This window comes from Polypterus senegalus, chromosome 4 (assembly GCF_016835505.1).
Source record: "Polypterus senegalus isolate Bchr_013 chromosome 4, ASM1683550v1, whole genome shotgun sequence".
Lineage (NCBI taxonomy): Eukaryota > Metazoa > Chordata > Cladistia > Polypteriformes > Polypteridae > Polypterus > Polypterus senegalus.
The window spans coordinates 233,914,817-233,930,026 of NC_053157.1; the positions used below are offsets into that span (position 1 = coordinate 233,914,817).

The 15,210-nt window shown below is 42.1% G+C and overlaps 1 protein-coding gene across 1 annotated transcript in view; it reads right to left on the bottom strand.

The window, feature by feature from the left end:
* Positions 1–10,806: 10,806 nt before the first annotated feature.
* The window catches only part of LOC120528901 (zinc finger protein 420-like), a 59,049-nt gene continuing 54,645 nt past the window's right edge, over positions 10,807–15,210 (bottom strand). Inside the window, exon 4 of the mRNA XM_039752977.1 lies at positions 10,807–12,512. Coding sequence (XP_039608911.1) covers positions 11,260–12,512 — 1,253 coding nt within the window. The 3' untranslated portion in view covers positions 10,807–11,259. The remainder of the gene's footprint in view (positions 12,513–15,210) is intronic.

Consider the following 15,210-nt stretch of genomic DNA (forward strand, 5'->3'; position numbering starts at 1 on the left):
TCTCTCTCTTCTATATATATATATATATATATATATATATATATATATATATATATATATATATATATATATATATATATATATATATATATATATATATATATATATATATAAAAAAATCTTGGAATGAAAATAGCAAGTCGACAATACGTGATCTTCTCGGAAGTTCCCGATAGACATTTTAAAGACCCACAAGACAAAAAAGACTGGCCACTGAGCATCTCGCGGGGACCGTAAACATGAGTCTTGGTGCCAAGAGATTGTCTCAGTGCAGTCTGTAAGGGACGTGGAACATAAGATTCTTGCAAGACATGCCCTTCTTATCAAATAGGAGCACGGACAGCCAGCAAAACATTCAGTCACGTAGAGTCACGTGGCACACACAGATCCTGTGCTCTCAGCAAAGAAGAAAGAGCAGCGCGGAGAAAAGAGAGCAAGGCGCAATACACATGCAGAGAAAGGTACGGAATATGAAAGCAGTAACAGTCGAAAGTATTGTAGTGTCCCACCCAAGTTGAAGCCTTTTTTGTTTTAAGTGACTGTTAGGTCCGATCGAGGGAGGGCAGAGTAGAGCGCGGAAAACTGATAGCTGGGTGCTAATTGATGGGGTAAGGGGGAGGCGAGACCCCTGAGTTGAGGGGTTGGTGAGGGTGCTGGAAAGTTGTGTTTGAGGTTACGCAGTCGGCGATTGTTAAAGTAGAACTTTTGTGACACTTTATTACATCAGTCGTTACAGTATCAAAAAAAGATAGCACAGATCGCATTGACGCAAACAAAAGGAAATTAGTTTAAGTCAGAGACTTTCCAAAATGGGGTTTACCTCACATGCATTTATTGGTTTCTTTGCAAAAAAAAAATTAACTGCTGATGATGTCGATCATTTTGTCTGTGCTGAAATTCCAAACAGAGAAACCTGTCCTGAATTATGGTACAAAGTCATTAAACATAAGTCTCACTGACCTCATTTAAAAGATTCCAAATATTGTTTTTACAGAAGTTCTGAAATAAAAGTGAAACTAATGAAATAGCAACAATTCAAAGAAAAAAATAAGTGTGTATCCGGAAAACCAAACGCGGGGATTGACAGCGAAGCGAGCAGGGGGCAAAGCCCCCTAGTTCAAATAAAAAAAAAAAAAAATTGGAATTTTAAGTCTGATTGTAAATGTAGTACTTTGGATTTCTACTCTTCAAACACTTAAAACACGTAAGTATTCAGTAGCAATATGAAACACATTAAGCAGCAAGTGAAAATTATATGCAAAAACATCCTGCAGAATTCCTAGGATATTTGTTGATACGCAGACACGCATTGTGCATTTAGCAGTGTAGATGCCCCAGACATCCCACCCAGGATGGAGGTGGAGTCCTTACCCAGCCAGCCTGCCATAATGGAAGGATGGATTAAATGTGGGCAATACCCAGTCGGGACGCCATATGATTCCCGATTCTGGGTAGGATACGTGACTGGCAGGTAAGTACGGAGCAGTTCATCCCCCACTTTAATAGGTGGCCGTGTCACTCATATAGAGTCCCAATTTGGACACCTGCAGGGCTACATGGGAAATGGAGCCTGGAGGGGGAGCCCTATAGCGATCCCAATAGAGGTCGCTACCGGGGAAGGCTCTCCTTGGCCTTCTCATAACTCAGAAATGCTATGGCATGTCTCTGGTGAGTACTCCTGGGTCCTCGATAAATATGACCACACTGCCTTGTCCAGGTGAGTTGGAGCTGAGGGCAGAGACAGATAACACTCGACTGGAGGAGTAGCAGTGCGGTGGAGCGAGAGGAAGAAAGAAGAAGCAGCACCTGTTTATTGTTGATAAAAGGTATTTTGTAATAAACAACCCACACACACACCCTTATTTGAATCCAGAACTGTGTTTGCATGTTCGTGATTGAGGTTTGGGGCTCTGTGGCACCCCACCCCTAGCTTTCACAGCAGCCAAAGGGAAAGCTGCACTTTCTGCATCAGGTGTGGTGCCCCACTGTCACTCCTGTCGATTAGTTCAAAATGGCTGATTATATACTATAACTGGCTGCATGTATCAGAGTTTAGTTCAAAATGGCTGATTATACACTATAACTGGCTGCATGTTTCAGAGTTTAGTTCAAAATGGCTGATTATACACTATAACTGGCTGCATGTATCAGAGTTTAGTTCAAAATGGCTGATTATACTATAACTGGCTGCATGTATCAGAGTTTAGTTCAACAAAATGGCAAAATGGCTGGCTGCATGTATCAGAGTTTAGTTCAAAATGGCTGATTATATACTATAACTGGCTGCATGTTTCAGAGTTTAGTTCAAAATGGCTGATTATACAAAATGGCTGATTATACACTATAACTGGCTGCATGTTTCACAGTTTAGTTCAAAATGGCTGATTATACACTATAACTGGCTGCATGTATCAGAGTTTAGTTCAAAATGGCTGACCAATGCTCTGATGCTATGAGGGTTCAAAATGGCTGATTTGTGCATGTATCAGAGTTTAGTTCTAAATACACTATAACTGAGCAGAGTTTAGTTCAAAATGGCTGACTGTGCATGTTTCATTGTTCAAAATGGCTACACTATAACTGGCTGAGTATCAGAGTTGTTTGAAAGGACAGTTGATGCTAATGTGCCTCTAAATGAGCCTGATGTGCCATGAAGTCTAATGTGCCTTCGAGAAAGTCTAAAGAACACGATTTAGTGTATCAGTGATATAAAAGCATTTTACAGAGATTGAATTATCCCCCAAAAATATGGTAATGGGCACCAGCAGTTTGGACAGTGCTCCTGGTTTTGCTGGAATGTTGTGAGCACAGGAGGTGGGAGGCTTCCTCTCCTCATCCTCACAGAAAGGGAAGGCGCTGCTGTGTTTTCTTGACCAGGGAGGTGGTGTTTGTAGTCCATGTCAGGTCATCCATGATGTGCACCCCCAGGAATTCAGTGCTTATTTCTGACTATACAGTGATGCCATGGATTATAAGTAGAGTACGTGCCATGTTTCCTTCTGATGCCAAAAACGATCTCCTTCATCTTGTTGCTATTCAATGGCGGGTTGTTGTTGCCGTACCAGACAACAATGAGAAGAACTTCAGAGCCCCACAAGAGTCTGCAATGGAGAACAAATGGCATTGTTGTTCTGAACGTGGCAAATGGTTTTCTGACAGTTGCGATTCCCAAAAACATACAAGAGTTCACTTGGAGAAGGGCTGGATCATTGTTCTAAATGTGGTAAGCGATTCCCATAGATCAGCACCATCACTCAAGAATTCACAATAGCACAAGGTACAAAACAGAGCAGTGGATACTTTATAATAATAATTAACCCTCGACCATCTTACCTCTGTGTCCCGTGTTCTTCTTCATCAACTTATTTGGGAAGGCTTGGGCGATGCTCAGGAGATCTGGAAAAGTCCCGTAAAGGTGGATGCATCAAAACAGGAACCTCCTGGCCAGCATGGAGACTGAGATGCATTCATGTGCTGATGTCATCTTTACGAGTGGAGCTGAAAGAAGGAGTGCTGAGTGATTTGTGTTACTAGTGCGTGAGTTTATTTTGCTCCTAGAAACTTTGTTTTTGGTTACCACTAAGGGGGCTTTTAAAGCAGTGTGCCGAAAAGTGATTGCTTCTTATTTGTATTCAAAACTAGCACTGACAAGGTGAAGTGGGGCAGAAAGTGCAGAAACCAACAAGACTGGAAAAGTTTAAAGTAACAGCAATTACGTAGTGGGAAAAGTTCCGGCATAAAAAGAATAATTGGGTAGAGCACCATAAAGCACTCAAACAGCTTCTAGTCAAAGGCAAGGACACACACAATCATACTTTAGGAAGAAAACATTCATTTTAATACAGGTAGGTGGCAAAGAGAGGGGCTCGGCGATACATAGACAGGCATCTAGCAAGGGAGCGCCAGGTAGAGGCAAACGATGGTAGAAACAGACAAGTGAATACTGGAACAAAACTCGCCAAAAAGTCCAAGAACTGGGCACCGTCCCCATGAATAATATATTAGTGAATTTCCCCTTGGGATTAACAAAGTCTCTATCTATCTATCTATCTATCTATCTATCTATCTATCTATCTAATATAGTGCCTTTCATATCTCTCTATCATATATAGTGCCTTTCATATCTATCTATCTATCTATCATATAGTGCCTTTCATATCTATCTATCTATCTATCATATAGTGCCTTTCATATCTATCTATCTATCTATCTATCTATCTATCTATCTATCTATCTATCTATCTATCTATCATTTAGTAGGGTAGACGGATGCAATGATGAGGTCTTTACAGACTTGAGTCCAGAATAGAACCGATTAATACAAAAATGGCTGACACATAATGCAAGAGCAGGAAGTGATGTAACAGGAAAATGGCCTTCTGGAATCGGAGTGACATCATCTGGAGGTGGGACCTTCAGGGGTGGAACTGGAAGTGACATCATAAGGTGTTCTTTAGCCAGGCTGGTTCTTCAGTTGTTCTGAAAGGGGAAAAAGGAGAAAGAGGAAGAGTACGGTGCCAGCCCCCAGCCGGGTGGGAATAAACAATTATTTGAGCCTGTAAACTGTCCCCAAATCGAATGTGTGTGACAATAGGGAAATAACCAGAAGCTCATCATCAATAAGGGAGTTTTCTTACTAAGAAGGCAGTAGGGTGTTAAACGTTTCATTGGGTTGAGCAGTTCTTAGTGGTCAGGCAACTAAGAGGGTGACAGCATAAGGGTTCATGAACAGGAAGGAATGCAAAGGGTGTGAAAGGAGAGCATCAAAGTAAGAAGTGGGGACCAAAGTTGAGAAAATAGAGAAAAGTCAAGCAAAGTAAGGCAGACAAGAGGAGGTTAAGGGGGAAGAGAATTACAGGGGCTTAAGGGTCAGAAGGTGTTAAATAACTGAAGTAGTTGTGGTAATGTTCATCCATCCATTATCCAACCCACTATATCCTAACACAGGGTCACGGGGGTCTGCTGGAGCCAACACAGGGCGCAAGGCAGGAACAAATCCCGGGCAGGGCGCCAGCCCACCACAGGGCACATACACTAGGGACAATTTAGGATTGGCAATGCACCTAACCTGCATGTCTTTGGACTCTGGGAGGAAACCCACGCAGTGAAGACCCGGGAAGCAAACCCAAATCTCCTTACTGCGAGGCAGCAGCGCTACCACTGCACCACCGTGCCGCCCTACGTTTAATCATTGAAACTTACAGTATTAAACAAGAGTTAGTCAGTTTCAGTAACCCAAATCCAAGTTTTAAAAATGAAGCCAGTGCAATGCAAGTCACGTTGGGTGATGGCTTTTTTAGAGGATATCTTGGAGGTTACGTCTGCAGGAGATGCCAGCTGATCCAACACCTCAAGCTTGTGATCGCTGAACTCGAGGAGGAGGAGCTGGTTGGCCTGCATTGTTGGAATAGAGAACTGCCGGACCTCACCCAGGTGTCCTATAAAGAGAGGGCATGCACCATTAAGGAGACTCCAGACCAGACCGTTGAGTGTAACAGTTGCAGGATGCAAGGCAAAATGTGTGCACTGTTTGAGGGCATCAACCCCTCTGAAAACTGGAAGGTGGAGGGCAGGCATGAGGAGCCACCAACGGGACACTTCAAAACGAGACACCAGAAAGAGAGGGTGTTTTGTCTTGGTACAGTAATATATTACTCCACTTTCCCCTTTTGTATTATTAATATGGCGCTGTCATATTCTTTGGGTTCTGTGATATTTGACTCTAATACAGTTGAACGTAACACTGAAAGATTTATTTAAAGAGAAACTTTACTAATGAAATAATCAAGTGCTTCACGTACAGGTCAGCCATTTAACCTACGTTTCCTTCATCTGAATAGGGAGTATCCCCAATTTACAAGAAGTTAATATAAACTGTAATATAAGGGAGTGTTTAAAAATTACTTATCTTGACAGGCGCCTTTGTCAGAATGCCTCAAATCTCCCAAACTTACCACAGTTTATAAGGTATTGTACCAGATACAGAGGTGGGTAGTAACGAGTTACATTTACTTGAGTAACTTTTAAAAAAAAATCTACTTCTAAGAGTAGTTTTACTGCACCATATGTTTTACTTTTATTTGAGTACATTTGTGAAGAGGAAACGGTACTCTTACTCTGCTACATTGGGCAACACTCGACTCGTTAGTTTTTTTTCCATTTACACATTACACTATTTTTGCCAGAGAGGAGTCGCCAGTGGATGTACTGCATCACTGTTTCACCAATCAGACGTAGCAACAATAATCACATGACTCCGTCTCGCCAATCAGACGTGGCAACAATAATCACATGACTCCATTGCACCAATCAGATGTAGCCATGCAGTCACATGACCACACACAAACTTCCCGCATCTGCAGCCTGTGAGACTTTTGAGTCACGCGGGGCTCCTGTTCACTGCTAAACGGTCACAGCTTCACTGCAAGCACCTTGAGAAGCTTAACCATCACGTCACCGAGTGAAGAACAAGCACGTTTTAGCCAAACATGCACAGACACAGACAGTCTAGGTAAAGTGAGACTTCATGTACGTGCACAAGCTGCCTTGTTCTAATGTAATTTTCCATCAGCTCTGTTATTTGGAGGGCAAGTGAATTATAAAGTATTATACTGTCAGTGTACAGCATATCTCGTCACTGTAAGTAGTTTGCACTGTTCAAGCAGACATGTTACCTACTGTAGGTATTGGCTTCAAAAGCTTTGTTGTGAAAAACTGAGATTTGGAACTTTATATTATTTTTGCATCGTTATTTTGTAAAAGATGTCATTTATTTTTACTCATTTTTTATTTTGTTATTTAGAAATAGCAGAATTTGCACATTATTTTATATTTGTGTCTGTCTTATTACAACATTTCTAAAAAAAAATAAATCATGTATTATGATCAAACAGTTACTCAGTACTTGAGTAGTCAGTCATTGTCCAACCCGCCATATCCTAACACTGGGTCACGGGGGTCTGCTGGAGCAAATCACAGCCAGCACAGGGCACAAGGCAGGAAACAAACCCTGGGCAGGGCGCTAACCCATCACAGGGCGCACTCACAAACACACACACCAAAAACACACGCTAGGGACAATTTCGGATCACCAATACACCTAACCTGCATGTCTTTGGACTGTGGGAGGAAACCCACGCAGACACGGGGAGAACATGCAAACTCCACGCAGGGAGGACCCGGGAAGCGAACCCTGGTCTCCTAACTGTGAGGCATTTTATTAAACAATGCAGTGTTTAATGTAATAATATAATAATAATTGGCTCAACACCTTGCCCAGATCACTCAGTATCTCACCATGCAGTGGCCCACTCAGCCTCTGCTTCATCCCGTTGACACTTTTCGATTTTCTGTCAAGATTACTCACTTGAGGTTCTCAACGGTTACCACGTTGGCCACTCCAATGTTCCAACTTTCTTTCCTTTGATGCTGTTTTTGAAGTTTTGTCTTCTTTGGACTATCATTTTGATACACTTCAGTGTCCTGCTCGTGACTGGGTAATCTGGCTTCCTCCTGAATAATCGATTGATCCTCTGATACAGGGCTGGGACCAGGGTGAGGCAAACAAAGCACTTGCCTCGGCTGAACAATGGGAAAGTACGCCGAACTGATGAAAAATGAAAATGAATAAATTGCAAAGAACGAAAAAAGCCAAATGCATGTTGCAATGTTCGTCAAATACCTTAAGCAAACTGACGATTTGCATTGGACGCTCTCGCTCGATACACTCGTTTCCTCGTATGATATCGCACCAATAAGCGTCTCCATTCTTCTTCTTTTCTCGGCTGCTCCCTTTAGGGGTTGCCATAGCGGATTATCTTCTTCCATATCATCCTGTCTTCTGCATCTTGTTGTTACACCCATCTATAAACCTTCTCTTAGTCCTTCCTCTGTTCCCCTTGCCTGGCAGCTCAGTCCTTAGCACCCTTCTGCCAATATACCTGGCATCTCTCCTCCGTACGTATCTCTATTATTAAATTACTGAAAAATCTGTAATAGTCTAATTCATCTCATGTGTAGTACTTATTTTGTTTTTCTTTTGTTAAGGTTGGTGTGATTTTATTTTTAATAGGTGCAATTTTAAGTTCCTAGTACTATTGTACTATTACTGCATTCTGTGATTTTTTTTTTAATTTAATAATTAATAAATTTATTTTGTTCTCAAAATCTTTTATTTATTTATTTTTATTTAAAACTTACTAGTAATAAAAAACTACATACATAGGGGACAAATTTATCCTCCTGCCTCAGGTGAAAAGACCTCTAGGACTAGCTCTGCTCTCGTACACAAATTAATTCAAAGGCCCCTTGAACGGTGGCAGCTCCTCCAGATGTCCTAACCAAGGCATATAACACAACCATTTGACCGCTGCAGTGAGGATCTTACTGAGAAGTGCAGGCTAGCTTTTTGTTTTTTGGTACTTTAAAAAGATTTTTGTTGGCCCAAAGGTTCCAACTTTTAACTTCTCCGACTATAAGAGACCTTTGCAGATCTCCTGAGCCTCACAAATACGTTTATCGAGACAAACATGGGGGTGCTGATGTAAGATGGAAAAGTGTAAAGTATTATTATAAAGGAGCCTCCTGTATAAATGGTGCGTACGCACAAAAATGTTGCGTACGTCTGTTTCTACGCACTTGCACTTTTAGATGTATTAAGAGTAAACTTGTCGTAAAGCCGAACACATTTTCACGGCAGCCCCCTATACCGTGCGTACCGCACTTTACTGCTCAGTTTTGCAAACTGCCGGCACCCAGCATTAAACCAGTGGTGCTGTTTGTGCCATTTACCTTTCTTTTCCATATTCACCTCCATAACGTGGAATTTATCAAATACACCAAAATGAATTGCATATCGTTTACAAATTCAATTCATTTAATATAGTGGGGAATGGAAAGGTCACGCTATTCCAGTTACCGTAGTTGCTTTAGCGTTGTCAGAAGAATGGAAGAATTAGAAGAGAGCGCGTGTTTATAAATGAGGACGACTGGATTCTAAGTCGATTTCAATTTCCCAGAGCTACGTATCCACTTGGCGCTGTGTGCTGAACTGGCGCCGGCTTAAAGGCAGACTTTGAGAAATTGCGCTCTACCTGCTCCTTTGCAGGTTCTGTCCACTCTCAGGAGCTTTTCAACGTTAACTGGCTGACCGATCGTGTATTTCACAGTCATCACCGAGTCGTGACATGCCAGCTGTATAGAATGGTATTATCCACTTGTTGTCCAGATAGATGAGATTTATTTACACTGCAGTTGAACTGCGAAACATCAAAGTGTAATTCACAGAAATGCTTCCAAATGTAATCGGAGCGGGTAACTGCACGGTCCTGAACAAGTTACATCAGCCAGGGATGAATGACTAAACAAATAAACTGGCATTATTACATCATATATAGACGGCGAACCCATAAAAACGGCAGCTCCGCACAGTCGCAGGTGTTTTTTTTCCAACTAGTGCAGCGAAAGGCAAGCAGTTCACGTGCACATGAGTTAAATTTCACATTGATTGGGATTTGTAAAAGGTAAGTGCGTGGAACTTAGCGTGCAGACAGTCTTCTGCATCTGAGATATTTTTGTGCATACGCACATTTCTGTTCTTGCCCGTACCCCACGTTTTAGTATGACGCACATTTCTGTTCTTGCCCATACCTCATGTTTTAGTATAACGCACATTTCTGTTCTTGCCCGTACCCCACGTTTTAGTATGACGCACATTTCTGTTCTTGCCCGTACCCACGTTTTAGTATGACGCACATTTCTGTTCTTGCCCGTACCCCACGTTTTAGTATAACGCACATTTCTGTTCTTGCCCGTACCCCACGTTTTAGTATGACGCACATTTCTGTTTTTGCCCGTACCCCACGTTTTAGTATGACTCACATATCTGTTCTTGCCCATACCTCATGTTTTAGTATAACGCACATTTCTGTTCTTGCCCATACCCCCTGTTTTAGTATGATGCACATTTCTGTTCTTGTGTTAGTACACCACGTTTTAGTATGAATTTTACACACAAGGGCCCTGGTCTTTTTGTGCTCTGTGTTATTGCGAATCTCGTGTGACTCCGTGCCGACTGTGGAAACGTCTTACTACTTTTAACACACTGTGAAAATCTCTTACCGCTTTTAACACAATGTGCCTTTTCTCCTCCCGTGAACTCTTGTTATGTTTTTAGAAACCATTGCTGTTAGGACATCATATGATACACTCGGAACGACAATGCGGTTTGTGGATTCCTGTATGGCTCTGAAGGCTTTTCATTTGTGAATAATGATTGCCATTGAGATTCCCCTGAAAGTTTATAGGTTCCTTCAACACAGGGTTACTGTTGCTCGTAGTCAACAGAAGAACTAACATCACACATTAGCTGAAATCCTTTATGAAGTTTCTGTTTTCTGAAATTTACCAAGAGGCCTTGGCCCCGCACCTTCTTCATTCCCAGTATGTCTACTTCAGTATGCCATAGATAGTGAAAGTAACTTGCAGGACATCAAGATGTGTGTCCTCTTGATGTCAGCACAGCTGGTTGAATTTTGGTGGTTTATTGGGAAATTACTTTTTTGCAACTTCTGTTATTTATTTTTTACCTGTCCAGTAGGAATTCTCATGAGGTTATTAAGACTGCTGTCGTGTGAAAAACGCTTGCCACATTCTGAAGAGCTATGAGGCCAATTAACAATTTGACGTTCTTTCATGACAATGAAGACCACTTTTGACTGAGAACCCTTACCTCAATATGGACAAAATGATGGTTTTTCAGTTCAATTCAGTTTGTTTGTTTGTTTATTTTCTCAACCACCGTGACAAGTTCACAGGTAAAATGCTAATACAAAAATGTTCATATTACATAATAAGTACACATAAAGACTGATTTTGTTGAAAATGCAAGGAAGTTCAAAATATAAATGAAGCCTAACAACAACTGCGCATTAAGTGGTTATTGGACTATGGAGGTGTCCATAGCTCTGTTCTGAACCTGGTTACTGTCCGTTTATGAATTGTCATGTGTTGTTGAAGTGTACCTTTTTGAAAGATTTGTTTCCCACCTTCAGCACACAAATGAGGATTCTCTCCGTGTGAATCTGTGCGCTAACAGTCCCACTCTGTTGCACTACAGGACAAGGCCTTTCACCTCAGTCGTTCCTACTCATGTCTCTTCTCGCAGTTCACACAGATATGAGTTAATCAATGGTAGGCAGATGAGAAATCCTGGAATTTTCTTTTGATGAGACCTACTGCCCTTGGCACCCTGGCACAGTGTCAGTTGTCTTGATCCCCAGCTAGCTCAGCTCCGATTGTTTTCGCTCCGGTGTGAATGTTTGAGTGGAGGTTAAGGCTTCGTCTGTGTGAAAAACGTTTACCACATTCAGGACAACAATACGGCTTCTCCCCCGTATGAATCCGTGTATGCTGCTGCAGAGAGCTACTGGCTGAGAATCGTTTGCCACATTCAGGGCAGCAGTATGGCTTTTCTCCAGTATGAATTCTCCTGTGCCGCTGAAGACCGCTACGGTCAAAGAATTGCTTGCCACATTCGGAGCAAGAACATGGCCTTTCTCCAGTGTGAACTCGCATATGTGACTGGAGATTGCTAGGATGAGAAAATCGTTTGCCACATTCAGAACAGCAATATTTTTTTTCTCCCATGTGAAACCGTGCGTGGCTCTGAAGGGCACGGCTATCGGTGAACCGCGTACCGCATTCCGAGCAGCCATACGGCTTTGTGGTAGTGTGAGTTTGTGTGTGTTGACGAAGATTGCTACTGTAAGTAAATCCTTTACCACATTCGGAACAGATGTATGGCTTTTCTCCAGTGTGGATTCGTATGTGCTGCTGAAAAGCGCTAGCATGAGAGAATTGTTTGCCACATTCTGAGCAACAATAAGGCTTCTCTCCACTATGAATTTTCAGGTGGATATGAAACATACTTAAAACTGAGAATCCTTTGCCACATTCAGAGCAGCAATAAGGTTTGTCTCCGGTGTGAATTTTCGAATGTCTGTGAAGACTACTTTTTTCTGAAAAACTTTTATTGCATTCAGCACAGCTGTATGGCTTCTCTCCAGTATGAACGAGCGTGTGCCGCTGAAGGGCACTATTACGAGGGAATCGTTTGCCACACTCTGCACAGCAGTGGGGCTTTTCTCCAGTGTGAATTCTTTTATGTCTATGTAGACTGTTTCTGTGTGAAAACAGCTTGTCACATTCCGCACAGGCATACGGCTTCTGAATTGTATGAATCGACTTCTCTTTACCATCAGATTTGGTTTTAAACATTTTTCCATACTTTCCACTGGCATACAAGACCTCTTGCTCCGTGCTAAACGCTTGTTGGTCAGTGCTGATGGCTTCGGTCTGTGTTTGTCTGGTAGCAGGAAGAGAACTGCACTGGAAAGAAGCTGCTGTCAAATGCTCCGCTCCTCTTGTTGATTTCTTCATCTTGTCCTGTTGCAGTCGGCCGTGAGGAGATGTCTGAGCAAATGAAGCAGAGAAGCTGCAGGTCTCCTGGATATCTGCAATAGAAACAGTCCATACATTCATTAAAAACTTTATACAGTCATTATAAAACTGGTATCTGTCAAACGGTTTGGGGTTGCTGCCTCACATCTACTCTGTCCACAGTGGGTGTGTGTAGACTTTGCCCACCTCCCGTCCATTCTCTTATTCCATGTTGTTCTCATATCCTACACGTCTTCTGTGTTAATCACCATCTGGACTGTTGTGCCGGTGTGCTATGCAATGGACCACCATACATTCCCAGCCTTTTCTCATTCAAACGTCACCCTCAGACCCCAGGAGATGAAAACGAATGAGTGGGATCTGGCAAATGGAACCAACGAAGAGGGTCTATTGTGTGGACTCGGCTAAACTCAAGTTGAAGGCCAATGTCCAGTGCCACCCGTTTGTTACTTTCACTGCTTCTACTAATCGTCATCTTTCTGGTTGTCCCTCTCATTTCAATCCTCCTGATCTTTTAGGTGAACATACAATGTACTTGGACCCAGAGCGGTGCCTTATTCTGTTGGCAGGAGAGGGCTGGGTGGGCACATGGCCCACAGCAAAGTGAATTTGGGTTTTCTCTTCTTTCATAAAGCACAGCTTTTTCTTCTTTTTACATCAGTAAGTGGTTAGCACAGCCACGCAAGACAACAGCTCAGGCCGGGTTTATACTCGCCTGAGGATGCTACTGCTGCGCAAGTATTGTACCGTTTATACAATGCAGTATACAAGCAGCTGCTAGAATCCTAACTAGGAAAAGAAAAGAAAATCCGAGCACATTTCTCCAGTTTTGATGTCACTACACTGGTTGCCTGTGTCATTCAGGATTGACTTTAAAATACTGCTTATGGTTTATAAAGCCTTAAATAATCTCGCTCCATCTTATATATCGGAATGTCTGACGCCTTATATTCCAAATCGTAACCTCAGATCCTCAAATGAGTGTCTGCTTAGAATTCCAAGAACAAAACTTTAAAGAAGTGGTGAGGCGGGCGGGTGGCCTTCTGCTGCTATGCACCTAAAATCTGGAATAGCCTGCCATTAGGAATTCGCCAGGCTGATACAGTAGAGCAGTTTAAAACACTGCTGAAAACACATTACTTTAACATGGCCTTTTTATAACTTCACTTTAACTTAATCCTGATACTCTGTATGTTCAATTCATCATAATAACTATTCATGGTGGCTCTAAAATCCGTACTGACCCCTACTCTCTTTTCTGTTTCTTTTTCTGGCCTGCGCCACCGCCACGTACTCAAAGCATCATGATGCTCCAACAATGATGGACTGAAAGCCAGAAGTCTACGTGACCATCATCATCAGGTCCTTCCATGAAAACCCTAAATCCAAAGAGGACTGTTTCATTTATGTTAGGTAGAATGCCCAGAGGGGACTGGGTGGTCTCATGGTCTGGAATCCCTACAGATTTTATTTTTTCTCCAGCCTCCAGGAGTTCTTTTTTTTTTTTCTGTCCACCCTGGCCATTGGACCTTACTCTTATTCGATGTTAATTAATGTTGACTTATGTTTATTTTTTATTGTGTCTTCTATTTTTCTATTCTTCATTTTGTAAAGCACTTTGAGCTACATTTTTTTTTGTATGAAAATGTGCTATATAAATAAATGTTGTTGTTGTTGCACGTGTACTTTCTGTAAATCTGGAGGATTCCACCGGGTGGCAGCGCGAGATATTATCACGATGAGAAAATAACATTCGTCTTCACTGTATTGTGAATGGCCTGAAACAGCCATTAAATTCCAAGGACACCTTGCCACAATATCTCTGAAAAGGAATAGATGTTATCCATCAAACCAGGGACGCACCCATTCGGCACCGAGGCAGAAACAATCAACTCGTCACAAGGCGAATACAAGCACACAGATACACTGGTATCATTTTAGCGTCAACTAAATCCCCAAACCTTCATGTTCTTGGAAGGAAACCGGAGCACACTGTGGAAACCCACCAGGAAAACATCCAGGCAGGGACCACCAGGGACATGACTCCCTACTGTGAAGCAGCAGTGCAACCGCTCCGCCACCATGTGTACTGTAATTATTAACAGTATTCATTATTTAAACAAACTAAACGATTTATCTGTAAAATGTCACATACATAGTTTAACGCATTTCATCGTGAAAGTGATATCACGCATAAAATCTAAGGATTCTAAACGTGCAGAGAGCTGGAATATCATAAACGTAACGTGTTCTGTGTGGCGCTCTATTGCAGCCGTCAGGTCGGCAGGAAGCCCCAGAAGCTCGTAGCGATTAACAACTGGGTCGGTTGTAAGACGAATTTATGACATTCAACTTTAATGACAAAATAAGCTGCGGGATTAAAGTCGAAATTTCGACGAAATAGACCCTTTTCTTCACTATGTCCCAATTCTTTTTTTTTTCCTCGGTGGCTCAAATACGCTGCAGTACATTCTGATGCTGTTGCAAAGGTGAAAATAAATAAATAAGATGGCACAGGAGACAGTATGCGAGACCTATAAAGGGTATCGCACCATTATAATGGGGGAATATGCGATGCTTGAACTGCCTATGCGAGTAACAGAAGAAGAAAAGCACCACAAATAGGTTTGTAAGTCTGCATTTAAGGTTGATGATTTGCTTCACCACATCGAACCGTTTCTTCAAACATCGAGGCACGCACGATCCTCAAAATGGCTTTCTGTCACACGTTGATAGTAAACAGAGACTCTG